This window comes from Vigna unguiculata, chromosome 3, assembly GCF_004118075.2.
Source record: "Vigna unguiculata cultivar IT97K-499-35 chromosome 3, ASM411807v1, whole genome shotgun sequence".
Classification (NCBI taxonomy): Eukaryota; Viridiplantae; Streptophyta; class Magnoliopsida; order Fabales; family Fabaceae; genus Vigna; species Vigna unguiculata.
Window position 1 is genome coordinate 24,564,256 of NC_040281.1, and position 18,728 is coordinate 24,582,983.

Consider the following 18,728-nt stretch of genomic DNA (forward strand, 5'->3'; position numbering starts at 1 on the left):
TTATTCTTTCCTAGTACCACATATAGGCCTTGCAATGATGACATTGGAAAATAGGATTGCCTATATCTGAATAACCTTCAAAGGATTTGAAATTTGTTTTAGATAATTATATTAAAAGATTGAATATCTTAACTTCAAAGTAATGAACCAATGATTTATTTTTTACTTGAATTTGTTATGCTATGTATTTGTTCTCTTGAAAGTATTTCTTCATCATCATCACCAAAATTATTGTCAAATGTCTCATCTATTCATATGTGAAAACATCACCATGAGATAGAATTATACATATATAATAAATGTAATCATAGAAACAATAATGCATATGACAATTAATGTATATGAGTAAGGTACCTTGGGATTGAGCACTGACAATTGGAGTAAGATAATTTTGAAATTTATGAACTTCATCTAATCCATTAAAAGCATTTGACTGACTTTCTCCAATAAATGTTGTAGTGTTTTATGTTTTTGTTTCTTGAGATGCATTTTCTGTAGGAGATCTGTCCAAATTAATTATTCCGTCTGATTGTTGATTGAGAAAATTCAAAGTAGTTTCTAACAATGGTATTGATTTCATTTTTTGTTGTTTGGAACACTTTGTCGCATTCTTAATTGTATTTTTCTGTTCAATTAGAATATTCTTTCTTTTCAACCTCGCCTTTGCAGATAATTGCCTCTTGATGTTATTTCTGGCGTCCATAGAGTGTTGAAAATGTCTGAAATTGTTATATTTGCATTATAAATTTATAATTCAGTGTTGATTGACAACTAAAATTTGAAATTGTTGTTGTGAACAAATAGAGAAAAAAATGCTTACCCAAATTTTCTTTGATTTTTGTAATTCACAATGGTAGAGAAGATGAATTTGAGAAGATGAATTTGAAATCTAAAACTCTTTGAATGGACAAAGGAAAAAAGGTAACTCTTCTTCTCTCCATATGATAGTTGATAATGGACTGAATACTAATTAAAAAAGGTGAATATAGGAATTGTGAACTTTTTGTAGAGGTCACTCTTGTATAACTGAATATGGCAGTTGACAATATGACCAATTTGTGAGAAGATGCTAAAAGTATGGGCAGTTGATAAGTATGGGCATGGGCAGTTCATAAGTATGGGTAGTTGAAGATCACTATTGTGTTCCCATGGTAAAAAAGAGAGTTATGTGTGGAATTTAATACTTAAGATTATGATTGATTAAGTTACAACTGTTGTGTGCAACACTGGAATGAATATTATTTTCTTTTTGCACCCCTATTAGCTGGAAAGGAAATTTACTTTGCTAATTATTAAATATACTTCCGTGTCAAATAAAGTATCTTGCTAAAAGAATACATTTCGTGTCAAGTTACTGAAGGGCTATGGGTGGGGTCTCAATGGTGTACTCTACCAGTGTGACTATCTTAACCTTTCTCTATCCGTGACTAATTATAAACTTAGTAGATTGTTGATATTGCGTTTGATCCTTCTTGATTTGTTTGTTTTAGTAACTTCTGTGAATATTTTTCAACCTCTTTAAGTTAAATGTTCTGAGAGATAGTGAAGCTGAAAACTGAAAAGGAATGATTGAATTTAAACAAATTATTTTTAAAATCAAATTTGAATTAGCTAAAGAATACATTACAATATTATATCTTTACTTAAATGTAAAAATTTAATATAATTTTTAAAAACATTTTTGTTTACTTTTTATCAACGAAAAAATATTATAATTAAAGCACATAGATGGTTTTAATCCATATACAAAAATAAATTAAGTATCAAACTACTTTTCATGTTATATCTATATATATATATGTAAAAGAAAACACCAATAAAAAACTCTACATCTTTCCCTGATATGCACAGGATTTTTTTTACGAAAAAACACTAAACTCATGTTTGAAATGTTTGAAAGTTGAGGTTTAAGGGTTAACAAAGGGAGGGCAGGTTTTTCTTTTTTAATAAATATTCTATAGTTAATAATTTATAAAATAAAAATAAACTGAAATTAGAATATATTTCGTGTTTTAATCTTATTAATATCTTTTAATAAAAAAACTTTTAAAATTTTATTCTTAGTCATACTGTTATAGTGTATTTGTGTATAGGTTTCTCTTACAAGGGCAATTTGTTAGTTACTGATTATTTACTCTTTTGTATCTTAGATCTGTGAGAGAAACTCTTATCATCTGATTGATTGAATGATATTCATTCGTAGTTTTCTCGCCTGCTCTTCTAAAGCCTGAACTTGGCTATTGTTCCGCTTCAATCATCCGGTGTCTCATTTATACCACCACTCCTGTAAATTTCACCTTATGTAGTGCTGAGACGACCACTTCAATACATATAATCTTCAAAATGTTGGAAATTAAAATTTCTATATTCAAAATGAATATAAGATTAGTCAAATATAAAAATTTAAATATATTGTTACCTAATACTAAAATAAATCTATTTTATTTATCTAACACCTGAAAAACTAAAATAAAGATATAACATAATTTATTTAAGACATTTCATTTCCTTCTTGATTATTATTAAGAAAATACTTTAATCGAGATTCATTTAAAGATAATTTCAACACTCTAATTTCACGTCATATAGAATACATACAAATATTCTCAAAGTATATATATATATATATATATATATATATATTAATATTACTAATAATAATAATAATAATAATAATAATAATATTATTATTATTATCAGTCCTACTGTTATGAATAATATTACTACTACTAATACTAATGTTAATTCAAATAACGATATGTCACTAACGTAGAGAAAATATACAAGTTACATCAACATTTCATTAAACACGAATTAACATAAAGGTGCAACTCCCTTTACCTAGAAATCTCGCTCCAAAGCACTCTAAGGATTCCATCTGGAACCAAAAGTTGCTCTGACTTCAAGACCCCTCCTATCCTTTGTAGAAGTCTCCTTTGATCACATTTTTGTGCTCTGAAAACCCTCCTTAGCAGTCCCTTGATAAGTGCCAAAATTCAGTAAAGATTCATAGCAAAGTCTGGCACTTATGCTTTTAATTTGTGTTCATTTCATATTGATTCTCCCTAAATTTAAGACAAATGAGTTTCAATCACATGCTTCCAAGTTTTGATTTATAGAAATCATTTGATCCTATTTTGTGTGTTTTTCAGGAAAGATTAAAGAGAACTCAAGAAGAATGAAGGAGAAAGCAAGAAATAGAGAAGAAAAGGAGAAAAGTCTGCAACAGGTCGCTCAGAGCTAAGGTGTTTCACTCAAGCTACGACAGACTCGCCCAAGCTAAGGTCTTCTCGCCTAAGCGAGACACTTGCCGCCTTTCTCGCTCAAGCGAGATTGAGCTCGCTTAAGCGAGATTTCGTGAAGAAGCCATGAGCAGTTTTGCAATTCTCGCCTAAGCAAGAACATGGTCGCCCAAGCGAGACCTTTCTTCAACCTGAAGAACTCTATCTTGACTAAGCGAGAATGAGTGGCCCAAGCGAGACCCTTCCTTCATGCTGAAGTACTCTATCTCGCCCAAGCGAGATTCAGTAGCCCAAGCGAGAGTTCGTGTTGTATATATATTGTGGAGGTTCAGAACTGCAGTTTAGCTGGAGATTTTGGGAGAAGAATACAGACTTGCTGCAGAGCTGCGACCAGGAGCAAAACACAGTCATATTTTCTTCTTCTTCTTCTTTAATTCATAGGTTTTGATGGCTGCCATGAGTGGCTAATCTTCTCCTTTGGGATTGAATGTAATCTACTCGAACTTGGATGTAATATGGTGATATTTATATATAGCATTATGTTTTACTCAATATTGGTATTACTGTTTTACTCTTAATGCTTAATTCTATCTCATCAATAGATATTTTGATTTTGATTTTTAGATCTGACTGGAAAGTATTTTTGAAAATCTGATTTGAACGATGATACTTGATATACTGTGATGCTAGGAATAGATCTCAATATATCAATTGCTTTTAACACTCGACCGTAATGCTGGATAGTTTGTTGAATATGTGAGGAATCAATATTCAGGGAACTAATCTTATGAATTTTATACGCGAGGGATCGGTATAAATGATTTTTGAGTGTGCATCATTATTGGTATTTTCAGATGTTATATATTATATTCATCCAGATTATAGACAAGGGAAATAAATGAAATTCAATCCCAGTTTTTCTTATCGATCTTTTATCTAATTTTCTGCTTTTACTGTATTCATTTTATGCAATAGTTAATGTCAAATCAAATAAAAATTTCTGTATATATATGCTGATCGAGATAATTATTTATTTCAACTGACTTCGTTCCTCGTGGGTTCAACACTCCTACTTTAAAGCATTATACTACAATTGACTTTTGGTACGCTTTCTCCAAGAGACCAACATCCCCACGAATTGGCACTCACCAACCATACACTTTCTCTCTCTAACCAATTCTTAACCTAAGAATTAAGTCCATTGATTGCCAAAAACGAAAATGATCATTAAGGACATTAACTTGTGGTTTCATGTCAGGTCACTATTCAGCCCTTACCTCTCTAGCTTCCCAAACGGCTGCTAGGATAGGTTCTCTCTAATGTAGTAAAAGAAAATGATAAACGAGAAGAGGACTATATTAAATAATTATTTATTTAATTATTTAATTTTTCCAGGTCTTACAAACCCCCATTTGCTTTTGCACGAGTTGTCGCTCAAGCGAGAATTCTCGTCCAAGCGAGACAATCTAGCTTAAGCTAGAACTCGCAAAATCTTAGTACCCATTGTTTGAGCTCTTGCCCAAGCGAGAATGCCTAGCTTAAGCGAGAAAACTTTTCTTAGTTCAGCGAAGGCTACTAGCTTGAGCGAGACTGGTGCAGGGAAGTGTTTCATGACTTGATTTTGTCTATGATTGGCTGTTTTACTTCTCAAAGAGTATGACATATGATGTTATGCATGTATGATGTGGTGTTTTGGGATTGTATTTCATATGATTGGCATGAGATTATAATGTTTCGAGATAACCTGTGGACTATGTGTGAGAATTTCATGGAGAAATCCCTTTTGATGATAAAGTAGTTTGTGTAGTGACTTAAGGATTCAAGTAAGGTTGCATCTTGACAATCTAATGAATCAGTCAAACTCACACACACATAGTATACTGATTTGTATGGTGAAAATAGTATGAGGTTCTAGTCTCTGACAGGATAATGACCTTAGATGATCATGAACTAACCTTGTGTGTGGTAGGATGAAACTCATTGACAATGACTCTCTAGAGTAGTAGAGGCCACCACAAGCGCAAGTAACAGTGAATCCAATTTCATTACATGTATCCAGATAATTGAGTTGGAGGGTTTGTCATGGTTTGCTATGACATGTTGCTTGTGTTTAATAACTTGCTTACTTATTTATCTGTTAAAATTATTTTTCTCTAGCTTACCTTTTTCCTGTTTGTGCTATGTTTTCTTCTGGTGTTTTCCTTTTCGCAATGATCACCATGTTGGTGTGAACAAATGTGGAGATCTCTTGTGATCTTCAAGACAATGGAGATGTTGTTGTTTAGTTTAAACGTATTAGCTACTGCTCTTTCGAGCATATTTTCGAAAACTGATGTTATGTATTTCATTGTTATGTTGAGCAATATTTTGTTAAACTGTTTTACGTTTTCTTTTAGACATATTTATGACATTGTTATATGTCCATGATATTTCTGTTCCAGTATATCTTAAATAACTATAATGGTTAATTCTTTGCATACTCTATTTTATTATAATATGTGATATTTTATTTATAAATTTTTTTATTAAATGAGATGTCACATTTTTGCACCCGAAACTATTTAAAAAACACTAAGGTTATTTAATATCGCGCATTAAAATTGTATATAAAATTTGAGTTTGGTAAAAGTAATAGAACTGAGTTATAGTCAACTCAGTTTGCAACTTTAAGTTTTATTCAAACTAAAGCTTGTAAACTTAAATATAAATATAGAGAACTTGCTTGAAAGTAGAAGGAGAAGAAGATGCTTGATTACGTACTGGCACTAATAACAACTAGCAAGTTACTATCTATCAAACAAAAGCCACTTCTACTGGATTTACTACACAAAGAAAAATACTCATTAATTGACACATGGAAGTTCTTCAACTGCAATTTTTTGTACAAAGATTAAAATGCTGGAGGTACTACTGTCTTTCTACTACATAGGTGGGGAACATAACTTAGGTTAAATTTAACTAAAGGGTTGAGAAGGAAGTCAGACCAAAATTCTAGCAATGCCATCCCCTCCTTTCACAAATGAATGCTTCTTCTATGTGCTCCTACAACTTACACCACCTTCATAAAACATTTCCTGTCATGGGATTTTACTCACTATAAGATTCAAACTGTATAAATGCAAACAAGGATATTTAGTAGCAAAGGTTAAGTGCTAAAAAATGAACATTATCTTACCGTTTTGTCTTAGGTAACAGTCTTGTCTCCTTGTCCAGAAGTAAACCCTTTTTCAGTACCAACTCTCTGCGGAAACCCATCATTCTTGTTCTTATCTTTCTTAGATGAAACCCTCCTCAGGCCTAACCGCTCCTTCCACCGACTTGAACTCTTTGGTAATCTTGGTAACTCCTCTTCATACTCATCGTTTGCAAGCAACTCATCCCTCAAAGTCACCTTCCTGGAGCAGTCACTGCTCTTCAGAGGCAACAGCACGCCCTGGAAAAAAGCTTCATCTGCTGATATCATAGAATTGTTCTTCACAGAGAATTCAAAATCCGAAGAGACAGGATCTTCCGTGTATATATTTTCATGCTTCATTGCCTGCTGGGAAACCACAAAATCATAGGAGAAGGAGATTCTGGGGTCCATGATTGAAGCTCATGCACTAACTACTACAGAACTTTGAGATTATAGAGCAGGGACAAATGTGGGAAAAACTTATATATATTATTATATCTTCTGTGTTGGTTCAGTCTGAAGGGTTAATTTCCTAATGCAGGTGCTTGCCCTTTTATAATGATGGGGATTCTATTATGTGTGTGTGTTTAGTGGACATAACATGTTATTTAGATTTGTCTTTTTATGCTAGGAATGCGGGTCTTCTTCACTTTTAAGTGTTTAACTGTTGCCTGAGCAATTCGGCACCGTGAATATGAGTGTACACTTTCTCCAAATGATATATACTATTGACCAATTGCAGAAAAAATCTTTAAAAAAATGTGTTCCTTTATCTATCTAATAGAGAAAGGAAATTGTTTAACATTTTGATGATATGAATTCCCAGGATCATGTGGGTTAAGTCAGATTGTTTAGCATGTCTGTTTTGTCAAATATTGGAAAAGCTAGTTGTAAGCACAAGAAGGAAACAAAGAATATATAGATGCAAGACTAATAATTCAGTAGGCAAAGAATCTTTGAGTTGAAGTATTGAGCTTCACGTGTTTGTTTTTGCCAAGTGTTGTTCACATGAAATGAACAACCTAAGTGTGGACTAGGTTTTATATATTGGTTGGCAATTGAGCTTAGGACAAATGGTCGCATCCTGCATCGTAGATTGATGTTTGTTCTTAGCAGAAGATTAATGAAAAGCAGAAGATAGGCATGTTGGTGGGAGAAAAGTTAGGCCTGAGAGCCTGTCCCCCTTTTTGTCTCCCATCGTGTTAGCAAAATTTGTCTCTTGTAATCCGATAAATGATGCTTTTAGTCCTTATTATTCTATTCTAATACCATCCAATCAACGAAGCTTTAGTCCTCATTATTCTAATCCAATCCAATATCATATATACACACACTCAATGCTCGAGGCTCATTTTACTATGTCAGATCACAAACCCTCTAATTTATTTTTTGTGGCATGGCATGCATGAATCTTGCGCAAAACGTAACACAGTAATCTCTTTGGATTATCCTGCTAAAGGGACGTGTAAACTTTTAATTGCTTTATTTAATCCTGCCAAATATGCCTCTTTTTTCCTTATTGCTTACTTTATGAGTTTAGTCTATAGCAACTTCATTTAAAAATCAATACAGAACGTATCCAACTCAGATCATGTTTGGTAAAATATACAAGAAAGAGTCATACAGCACCATGTCATACCACGACATACTGGTTTTTTTAACACTATGTTTTTTTTGGGAACATGACATGATAGTAGAGGTTGAAATAAATCAGACATCAAACATTACATGACAAAAACGGTAAACAATGATATACAGTGCAGTTAGAACTTGATTATTTAACAAAGTTGTGAAGTGAAAAACTTGTACTTTAGCTTCAACCCATCGACCTTCCTTTCCCAAGTTTATCCACCTTATTTTGCTGATCTCTAAGGAGGATTTTTTATCTTTGGGCTAAGATTATTATCGTGTGAACGGATGTTGGTAGTTGTTGAAACCCTAGCACAAGTGATCACGGTTTCGTAATTAAGGTCACTCTTAGAGGAGAATCTACCCGAGTTTTCTCGAGACATTCGAATCTCAACATTTTAAAAGAGAATCGATACTTTATAGCCTTCATTAGGTTGGCGAGAAAATCTTCAACCCTAGTTAACTCATCTTTATGACTTCTTTTGCCAACTTAATTTCAATGGTTAACCAAAGAGATTTAGAAAACAAGTTATTTCCATCACAGATTTAACGTCGAACTATGAAGGATTTAACGTAAAAAAATTCTAGTGTTGTATTTAAAAACTTTTTTATGTAGGAAGTTCTAGGATTCAACGTAAATTTTAAAATTTTTCTGATTGGGCTCTAGTTTGACATAAATTTTGAAATTTATGTCAAATCCTAGGATGTTCCACATAAATGTCTTTATGATTTTTGTACGTAACTTTTTCTTGCTCACTTTTTCTTTGTGATTTTGGAGCTTTCATTCTCTCTTCTCTAGCAATGGCTCTGACGAACTCGTTTCTTTCTATTGGTGACCGAGACGGCAATCTTTTTCATCTTTGTGAGTGGTTTCTGCATGGAGAAGGTCTTTTTTTTTTCCAATAGGACTGTGATTTAGTATTCTTCAATAATGTTAGTGGTTTTTGTTTTTGAAATCGATACTGTAGATACTGTAATTGTTTAGGTTAATATAGAACAATGGACAACCTTCCTCTCCAACTTAAATAGAGTAATTAATTAGGTTGTTTTCTTCTTTAGTTCCTTTTTAGGTTAGATTAGATTTCTTTAAATTACCTAATTAATTAAGGATTTATGCAATTGAATAAGTACAATTTAAAATCAAGTCTTCTTAACAAAAATAAATAATAAATAAAAATATTAAAAGCAAGTAAAAAGATAACCAATTATGTAATTCAAAAATTATTTGATTCAAAAAATTAAGAACACTCACGGAAATAAATTCGAATAATATTTGGGGAACATGTTTATTTGCTATCCTTACCTGTAGTACCATAACATTAAAAAAAAAAAAAATAACAACGAACAATCCATATATAGAAGAAGTCAAAATTTACATGTAGTTCAAAATCATCGCTCTCACATGCATATTGAGTATTTACTCCCAATCACCCACCTCACTTCTCTTGTGTAATCATCAAAACTACTTGCATATATAATAACTCATCCAAAATTTGTCACCTATATCCCCACCTACATACTCATGAATTTTGCATGATTTCATTGCATTTAGGCAATTGCTTTTTCCAATAAACTCAATTACCATAAACTTTGTCATCGTCATATTCATGATGATGTGATATTGAGCATGGTCAACTCATTCATTGAATTCAGCCATACAAAAATATTATATTTATCATGAGACCTTGTATACTTCTTTCAAAAAAATATCATGTTTTTTTAGTATATAATTTATGTGGCCTAATTTATTACACTGTACCCCTTATAAATATACACTTCAAAACTACTTGCATATATTAACTCATATCCAAAATTTATTACCTATCCACATCAATATACATACTCATGAATTTTTCATCATTTCATTGCTTTTAGACAATTACAGTTTTTCCAATAAACTCAATTAGCATAAACTTTATCATCGCCATGTTCATAACAATGTGAGACACCACTAAACAAATGGTTTTAAAGGAAGTTTGTTTTTATATTACTCATAATTAAAACCTCCACCAAGTTATTTACCCGGAGTCTCGAATTTTTCCACTAAACCATTACTGAGAAATATGTTTGTCGGGATTTTTACAAACTTCCAAAAATGTCGATCAATAACCAGGTTTTGTTATCCTCTTGTATTTAATAGAGGTTTTAAAACATCTGTTAAGTTATGTAGATTTAAAACTCCGGTTAACTAATGTGATTTTTGAAATCTTCGGAATATCATAAGTTTCAAAACCTTCGTAAAATAATTATTTTTAGAACTTTTATAGTTTCAAAACTTCCGTAAAGTATCATAGATTTTTTAAATTATTAATATTTTATTTTTACTTATTCATCATTTATGTATTCATATATATTTTTCTTCAACCACAATTATTTACATTTATTATATATTTTTTTATCTATATTTGATGAAGTTATGCATAAATAGACATAACACTGACAAGTTATTTATAGATAACTAAATGTATATCAAAGTATAATCAATATGCACTTGTAGTACTTCATGACAACTTTTGCAAATTTTAGTTAACTAATATTGTACTTAATCGCATCTGCGGTGGATAGGTAGTACCTATAAGTAGCGTGTATTTTAATACCCGTTTATAAATAGATTGAATGCGAGTACCGTACTTGCGAGTATTTAATTAAAATTAAAATTTAATTTATATTATATTTTATTTATTTTATAATTTTATTTAAATTTTTTTAAAATATATATCTTTTTTAAATATTTGTGGGTATGCAGCTATCTACGAGTATCCGATGAGTAAACGAGCAAGTAATGGGTAGACATTATCCGTGTTTGACCTGATCGATTATATTCTTCAATTATCACATAATTTTCTTTATGTCTAGAATTTGTTGTATTAGTTGGCACAATTCCTTAATAAAAACTTGCGATATAAATATGAATCATAATTAGAAATATAAACTCTACAAAATAAAAGAAATGTAAACAAAAAAATATGAACTTTTTTGGTTAATAAGTGATTATATTTTGTGAAATATGATAAAAGTAATTATTTTACAAGAATTTCTATTAATATAATGTATTTGCATTTTTAAAATTAAGGGATGAGTACAAGAGAAGATGTAAGGCCCATTAAAAATTTGCTTTACTATTTCTGCCCTAAAGTAAAGGGCTGTCCCTTGTAATTGGGCCTAGGGTTGGCCCAAACGATAAAATCAAACCCTAACCTGCCTTAACACACTCACACTCTTTATTCCACAGAAACCAGCCGTCATCCCCTCCCGTGCTCTCACAGGACGCTCTGCTAGGGTTTTGCCCTAAGCCTTCTCGAACTAGCTCAGAACCAGTTCCTACTCCACGTAAGTGCCCCTTTCTAGATCGTATGAGTTCCATTGCTTTCCTTTGTATTTCAATGTTAGGGTTTCGTATTAATCCGCCCCTTTTGTTCCGTGTACCTTCTGTTTTTAGCTCATTAGTTCGTTCCTAGAGCGTGCTCGCGGTCGTGCTGTCAAGGTTCTGATAACCCTTTTTCCAGGTACGGGAAGTTAGGGTTTCGAGTTATGTTGTTTGTGGCTTGTTCTTGAGCTTGCCTGTTGTATGTATGGATAAATCATTGTTTTGGTGCGTGGAGTGCTTGGTATGTTTGGTTGGATTTGGAAAACACATCTATTGTAGGTGAATCAGGGCGAGAGTTGTTAATCTCGCCCAGGCGAGTCGGGCTCGCCTAAGCGAGATCCCGCGTTGTTCTCTTGATGCTTTTTCTAGCCCTCGCCTAGGCGAAGGGGGCTCGCCTGAGCGAGCACGTCTTGCCTGAGCGAGACCCTTCAGCCTGAGCGAGGTGCTGGGCGAGGCAGTGCGAGATGAAATTATTTTCTTGGCTTTGTATGGAAAATGCTTGCTTGGTTTTAAGTATTGTGCTGAACATGTGAGATGAATGAGTATAAATGAGTGGTGCAAGTCATGAATTGTGAATAATGGGTTGATATGAGTTTAGCATCATATTTTAATGAAATGGTTGATATCAAAGAGGCATGACAATGAGATAAGTTAGAAATCCTTTATGCGTGAATGGTTTAAGATGAGTTGAAATGGGTTGGGCCTGGAACATGAAAGGCGTTGGCTTTAAAGGTTGGTACGATTAATGTATATCTATGCATGGTGAATATTCTTTGGCTGTGTGAATATGGTTGATCTGTGTCAGTGCATAATTCCTTGGAGTCTCTAGGTGAGACTTTCAGGGTCGCGCTTCAGTGGTCGGGACGTAATTCCATGACCCCTGCTAGTGGGTGTCCATGGTGGTGCCCCATCTGTATAAGTAGGTAAGGATTCAAGGTAAAGATTGCATCCTGACACTCTAAGGAGTCAGCTAGTCTCACTTAGAGCGGACTGACTCTTGTGGTGAGCGTAGCAGGAGGCCTGAAATTTATTAAGGGCTAACCTTGTGGTGAGGGAAATTGATTCATTGAAACACTTGTAACACATAGCTCGAGGGTGAGCAGAGGTATCCACCACAAGTGCAAGCGTCTGCTGAATTCGACCATGGTTATATGTATCCAGATGAGTCGAGTCGTGTCGTAGTGTATTGCCTGAACAGTCATAACATGCTTGGTTGATTTGAATGTATGGTATTGTGGAATTATATCTGATTTGATGGATGAAATCTTTTGTGCTCTAGCTTACCCTACTTTCTTTGTTGTGTGATCTGCTGTGTGGTACTCTCTTTTGCGATGATCATCAACTCGTTGGTGTGAGCAGATGCGAGGAACACCCGTAGGCAACAGGGGGTGGAGATTTCGCTGCATAGTCCGCGTGGACTAGTTTATATTTCCGTATGAGTTTATCTAGGGCTACGACCCACGAAATTATTCGTCCTTAGATTTATGTACTTTGGTTAACTCTTCATCTAGTTTCCTTTTGGGCATCGTGGTGTGTCATGGATTGTATGGAGTCGAGTTTAAAACTCTCAGACTGCATTTTTATGTTATCTTTCTTGTAACGCTTCCTTTAATTTCGCGTACTTAATTACATGGAGTGTTACAGAAGACGCTCAGGAGAAGGTCCTCCCTCCCAAGTCAGAGTACATACTCTGGACCCACACTACACTACAACAATAAACTTCCACAAGTGGTTACAACTATTTCTACAGTTTCATGTATATTAATTTAATATCTCCCATTAACAAGTTAGTTCAAATAATACCAAGCAAACATGGTTAAGTATCATGAAATTATGAATTCTAACAACTGCTCTTTCTTGTCAATTAGTTGTCTGTTGAAGGATTAGATGTGGAAATGCTGGTTTTTAAGATAATGCAGAGGCAAGTGGATTATGTCTCCTATTTCAAATGCCCATTATGATCTTCTAAAAGATCTCCTTATGAAATTTGCCTCTCAAACCCCCCATCAAAATTATAACTTTCGGGTGTCTAAGCATTTCAAATCACACATTTTTCTTTTCTTTCATTACATCGTTTTTAAATGATTAAAATCGTTTGTAGTACTAATTGTTATTACAGTCCCCCACATGATAAGCCAGGCTTTGCAGAACATATGCAAGTTGCCACCCGTTCTAGAAAATTTTATAAAAGAATAATTTCTAAAACCAAATTATACTTCTTCTCTATGTCACATAGACATTTTTCGCTGAACCTGCTACAGTCATATTGAGTCACTGAAGCAACAGAAAATTGATTTCTATGCACGTATTTTATTGAGACTATTCAGTCATCTAGCATGTATGTCACTAACAATGAAAATAGTGAGAAAGAAAAAATTGAGTAAGTTACTACATACCGAACACCTTCTCGCTGAAATGGCAATAGCTTTGAATAACTAGGGATCTTGCAGCAGTAACGATCTTTCAGGAAAGCAGCCAAAAATGGAAACTTCAGAAATTTTCATATAAAAAGAACACAAATGTAGACCTAAAGTCTTCCAACCTAGAAAAGAGAGAACAAATTGATAACGAAAATATTTAGTATATGTACCTTGAATATATCTGGAACTGCAGAAGCTGCAACAAATGACACGTTGCACTAAGGATCTAAGTTTTGAAGTTGTAAAATTATTTAAATTAATGAAGAAAACTAAAAGATATAGAGATGAAGTTAAGAAACAAAATAATGTCCAAAAAACAAGAAACTTAACCAGAAAAATCGAGTATACAAGCTTACTTTAGGATAACATGTTTTTCTCACTCGATGAATAAACATCTACAGAGTATCAGTGATCCCAGATCAACCTTTGAATCTCCTAGTCCTGTTATTCGCAGAGGATGGTTTACTTTTCCAATAATCTATTTTTCCATTATTAAAACATCCAATTGTTAAAAAACAGGGTTGTACAAGTAGAAGAAAGTTGTAATTGGCAACAGACAAAAGAGCGAAAATACCTTGAAACAAATATAAATTAAAACAAAAAAAGAAGGAAACTGAAAAATTACATTAGAATGCTGGGCAAAAAGATGCATCATGAATTTCCTCAAATCTATTAAAAAAAGTTTGAAACTCATGTCCACTAGCTTCTCTCCAAATGAAATAATTCAGAAGAACCACATAAAAAACCAGCTACTTAACAAAACGAACAAGAGGAAGCTCCAAAAAAGACCACTGGTATTCTGTGATAATCAGAAGAAGGACACAAGCCCTCCCTCAAAAATGAAGCCACTGGTATCAATCTTACCTCCAAAACACAGGAAAACGCAACAATAGACAATTCCAAAAAAACTGGATAATATTGATGCGAAATCAAAAACTCATTACGTATTTTCAGTGAGAAATAAAACTGTACAATACAATCCCTAACTCAACAAATTTAAAAAGAGAATAACCAATCTAGACAATTCATGAAAATGAAATGGAAAAGAAAACCTAACCTTTCAGTTTGGCTCCGTAGTTATTGGGTTTAACGATGCAACGCAGGTGCAGCGGAGGTTCAGCGATGCGGTGCAACTTCAGTGCAATGCAATGTGACCATGGAGGTTGATTTGCGATTTGCGAATTGAACTTCTAGTTGAACTTCAAAATATAATGTAGGTATAACTAGGAATAAAACTTTTTGAAGAACTACAAAACTATGGGATTCCACTCGATGAATAGAATCCGTAGAATATTTTGAATCGAAGAAGTATTACAATATTATTATTCAAGATTGACGTGGCTATACTCTGTATATAGTTGACTTATTTATGGAAGTATAAAAATACAATGACATGAATAAAAATGTTAATGGAATAATCAAAATTACACTAGTGCAATTTTATGATTTTATATTGACTTATAGACTTCGGTTACCGCGAAATCGAAGTCTATAAGAATGCAGTGACATTTTTGTAATTATTTCAATTTTTTTTGTCTCAGTTCACTTCACAATCGAAGCAGTAAAAAGTTTTCTACTTCGATCACAAGGAGACCGAAGCCTATAAGGCATCAGAGTACCTCAAAATTTCAAAAATGTCATTGGCAACAAAGTTTTTGGCCTCGAGTGGAACAGGACCGAGGCAATATCCACTTTAGGCCTCGGTTATTAATTGAACAGAGGCCATATATCTTATTTAGGTCTCCAAATCGTGAATTGTAACACTATTCCTCTTCGTCCCAAAACGAACCTCTATTGCACGATTCAGAACCACCACAACATCTCCATCGCACATTCCTATTGTAGATTCGCGTTTTCTGACGTTCGTTCTCGCGGTGCAAGCGTTGGCACATTTGTTCTTACGACGACGATTTTCGATCTGCTCGTGTTGTAAAGGTGGTGTGTCGCGACGTTCACGTCTACAATTGAGGTCTATTGTCGATCTTGTTCTACTACAAGTTGGTTGATTCCATGGTGGTTGAATGGACTGGTGTGAGGATGAACTACAATCGAAATGCAATATTAGGATGTGAGCTCACGATGTAGTGGCGCTGCCATGGTGGTGCGAAGCTCTGCACATTTCGCAAGGAAGAAGGTATTGTGCGTTGTTCGTGTTTGCGGTGCTCCAGCAAGGTTGCGGTAGTCGACAAGTCTGCATGTGGCAGTAGCGTGAAGAAGATGGTCGCTAGGGTTTGAAATCTACGGGTTGTATTTCTGCTTCGGTTCACACACCCGAGGCCAAATACTAACCTTTTTTGGCTTCGGTCATATATGCATCGGTTTTGGAACTGAGACAAAATGTCGAAAATAATTGCGACCAATCCCTTTCTTGCATTAGTGTTAATTTTTATTATCAATCAGAATTAAATTGATTGGTTGTGATGCAGCTTCCTTATTAGTATGCAATTTCCTTATTAATCTTCCTTTATCAATTCTTTGGCCTTCAAAAAATCATTGCCCTCAAGGATTAAGACCTGGATACTTTTTCTTCAGATTATAGAAGAAGTCCCACGTGGCATCTCCTAGTAATTAATGTTTCCACTTGACTAGCGCCTTGGTGACAACTTTGTTGCCTCACTTGATAGTTGTTGTATCTAAGATTATCTCTGGTTCTTTGCCCCTCATAGCACCATTTGAATTAGTTGGAAGAGAACTTGCTATTATTGCCTCACACCAATATGCCTTTTAAGTTGTGATACATGAAAGACATCATGAATTTTATACCCTTGTGGTAGTTGTAGCTTATAAGCTACCGCTCCAATCTTATCGGTGATAAGAAACGATCCAAAGTACTTAGGTGCTAACTTGATATTAGCTCGAAATGCTACTGAAATTTATTTGTAGGGATAGAGCTTGACATACACAAGAGCACCAACCTCATAGGATCTATCACTTCAGTTTTTATCTGCCAACTATTTCATTCGTGCCTCTACTCTACTTAGATTTGGCTTATTTATGGAAATATAGAAATACAATGTCATAAATAAAAATGCTAATGAAATAATAAAAAATTTGGATTATCAATCAGAATTAAATTGATTGTGATGCAACTTCCTTATTAATATGTAGTTTCCTTATTAATTTTCCTATATCACAATCCCGTGAGAGGTAAACCTAAGCCTAAGAGGATCAAAAGAAGAGAGGGAGGGAAGAGAAAAAGAGAGGCAAAAAATTATAATAATTTTTCTTTTAATTATTTAATTATAAAAATATTTAAATATTGTTTAATTATATACATTTATTGGAGTTTACAAATAAACCTTTAACACTTAACAAGGATTTTGAAAACCATGTTACTTAAATCCATTTCAAAGATTATACTAACTTTCGATAAATAACCTCTATTAAATATAACTTTTGTTGTTGTGTGAATTCATCCATATAAAAATGTTATATTTATCATGAGAACCTTCTACACTTCTTTCCAAAAAAAAATCTTCTTTTTTTCAATATAATTTATGTGGCCTAATTTATTACAATATATCCCTTATAAATCTTCAAATTTATGGCAACTCTTCCCACAAAAGCTCGTGCAATTGGAAAAACCAATGACATAATTTAACAATAAATAATGTAATTTGGATAAAAAGAACTATTAAGCCTTTATAGCTCAGTGGTAGAGCATCAGTCTTGTAAACTGAAGGTCTGTAGTTCGATCCTGCATGAAGGCATTTTTACTTGCATATTTACATATACTCTTAGGATAATTAATCTTGAGTGCAAAATTTTTACTTGCATTTTTACATATACTCTTAGGATAATTAATCTTGAGTGCAAAATTACTTATACAAAACTGGTGGAGATAGGTGACACATTATGTTATAGATTTGAGATCATTGTAGTTTTACATTTTTGCTTGCATATTATTAGTGTCATCGTTGTTATTGACTTTCTGGATTTCTTTTAAGATATTGTTTGTGGAGTTGAAATACATATAAATATTTTCATTCTAAATCCTGAATTTGTTTTTAGTAGATTGATTGCTTTTCTTTATCTAAATATTATAAAAAAACATGAGCATCATTTCTTAGTTCAGTGAAAGGACTATTTTAGCTTTTATCTTGAAGATTGCTTAATATGTGTACTATACTTAGGCAGTCAAGATCGATATGGAGGACTACCTGGATCGAACCGCCTACGACTAGTCCTATCATAAAGAGAATAGATGGTTAGTTAACTGCACAAAATAACGACACATACATAACGGCTAACGCCGTCTACCCCAAAGAATAACACACAAGTAAAAGCCGTCAACTCCAAACTTAGGAAATCATAGTGGGGTTTCTAATGTCAGATCACAAACATGGAACTTGGGCGTAGCCTAAGCCTAGTCAAAGCCTGAACATTAGCCCAACGTAATAAAGAGGGACCCAGCCCATAAAGGGGGGAAAGACATAGTTAATATCTCTATAAATACAAGTGGACCCCAACCAATTAGAGGTACGCTTTCATTAATTCACTGATATGTGATTTGACTTTGGAGAGCCTTTGTTGACTTCATCGTTGGAGTCCTTTCCGCAGGTAACCCCCTAAGGGTCCAATCCGCCAACACTAAAAGAGGACATACCTAAACCAAGGAGTAACTAGTCCGAGAAGTCTACGATTGGGGTAAGATATGGTTTGTGCTCCCTGATACTCTTTTATTGTTTCTGCATGAACAATATGAAAACAAACATATGATGTCATTGATAGACCATAAACAAACTATAATTTATATATTTTATATAATGTTTAATGAAATATAATTTTATAATTTTATACAATTTTATATAGAATTGAATAATTTTGTATAATTTCATAATTTAATATATATTTTTTTTAAATATGAAATTTTATAATTATATGTAATTTTAATA

The 18,728-nt window shown here is 33.4% G+C and overlaps 1 protein-coding gene, 1 long non-coding RNA gene and 1 other non-coding gene across 4 annotated transcripts; 1 reads left to right on the top strand and 2 right to left on the bottom strand.

Moving 5' to 3' along the window:
• Positions 1-5,971: 5,971 nt before the first annotated feature.
• On the bottom strand, positions 5,972-8,249 carry LOC114177186. 2 transcript variants are annotated; one of them, XM_028062443.1, is made up of 2 exons: positions 6,418-8,249; positions 5,972-6,300 (listed from the first exon to the last, which is right to left on the bottom strand). In XM_028062443.1, exon 1 carries the CDS (start codon positions 6,826-6,828, stop codon positions 6,427-6,429), a length of 402 nt encoding a protein of 133 aa, XP_027918244.1. In that variant the 5' UTR covers positions 6,829-8,249; the 3' UTR covers positions 5,972-6,300; positions 6,418-6,426. The 2 variants fall into 2 exon arrangements, with proteins under 2 accessions (XP_027918244.1, XP_027918243.1); XM_028062442.1 differs by having other exon boundaries at positions 5,972-6,316; positions 6,418-7,088.
• A 5,557-nt stretch (positions 8,250-13,806) lies between these two features.
• On the bottom strand, positions 13,807-15,083 carry LOC114177187. The gene is made up of 4 exons (XR_003603105.1): positions 14,891-15,083; positions 14,190-14,311; positions 14,004-14,029; positions 13,807-13,873 (listed from the first exon to the last, which is right to left on the bottom strand). It is a non-coding gene; the product is annotated as an uncharacterized LOC114177187 (long non-coding RNA).
• Positions 15,084-17,471: 2,388 nt separating this feature from the next.
• TRNAT-UGU lies at positions 17,472-17,543 on the top strand. The gene has a single exon. It is a non-coding gene; the product is annotated as a tRNA-Thr (tRNA).
• Positions 17,544-18,728: the final 1,185 nt, after the last annotated feature.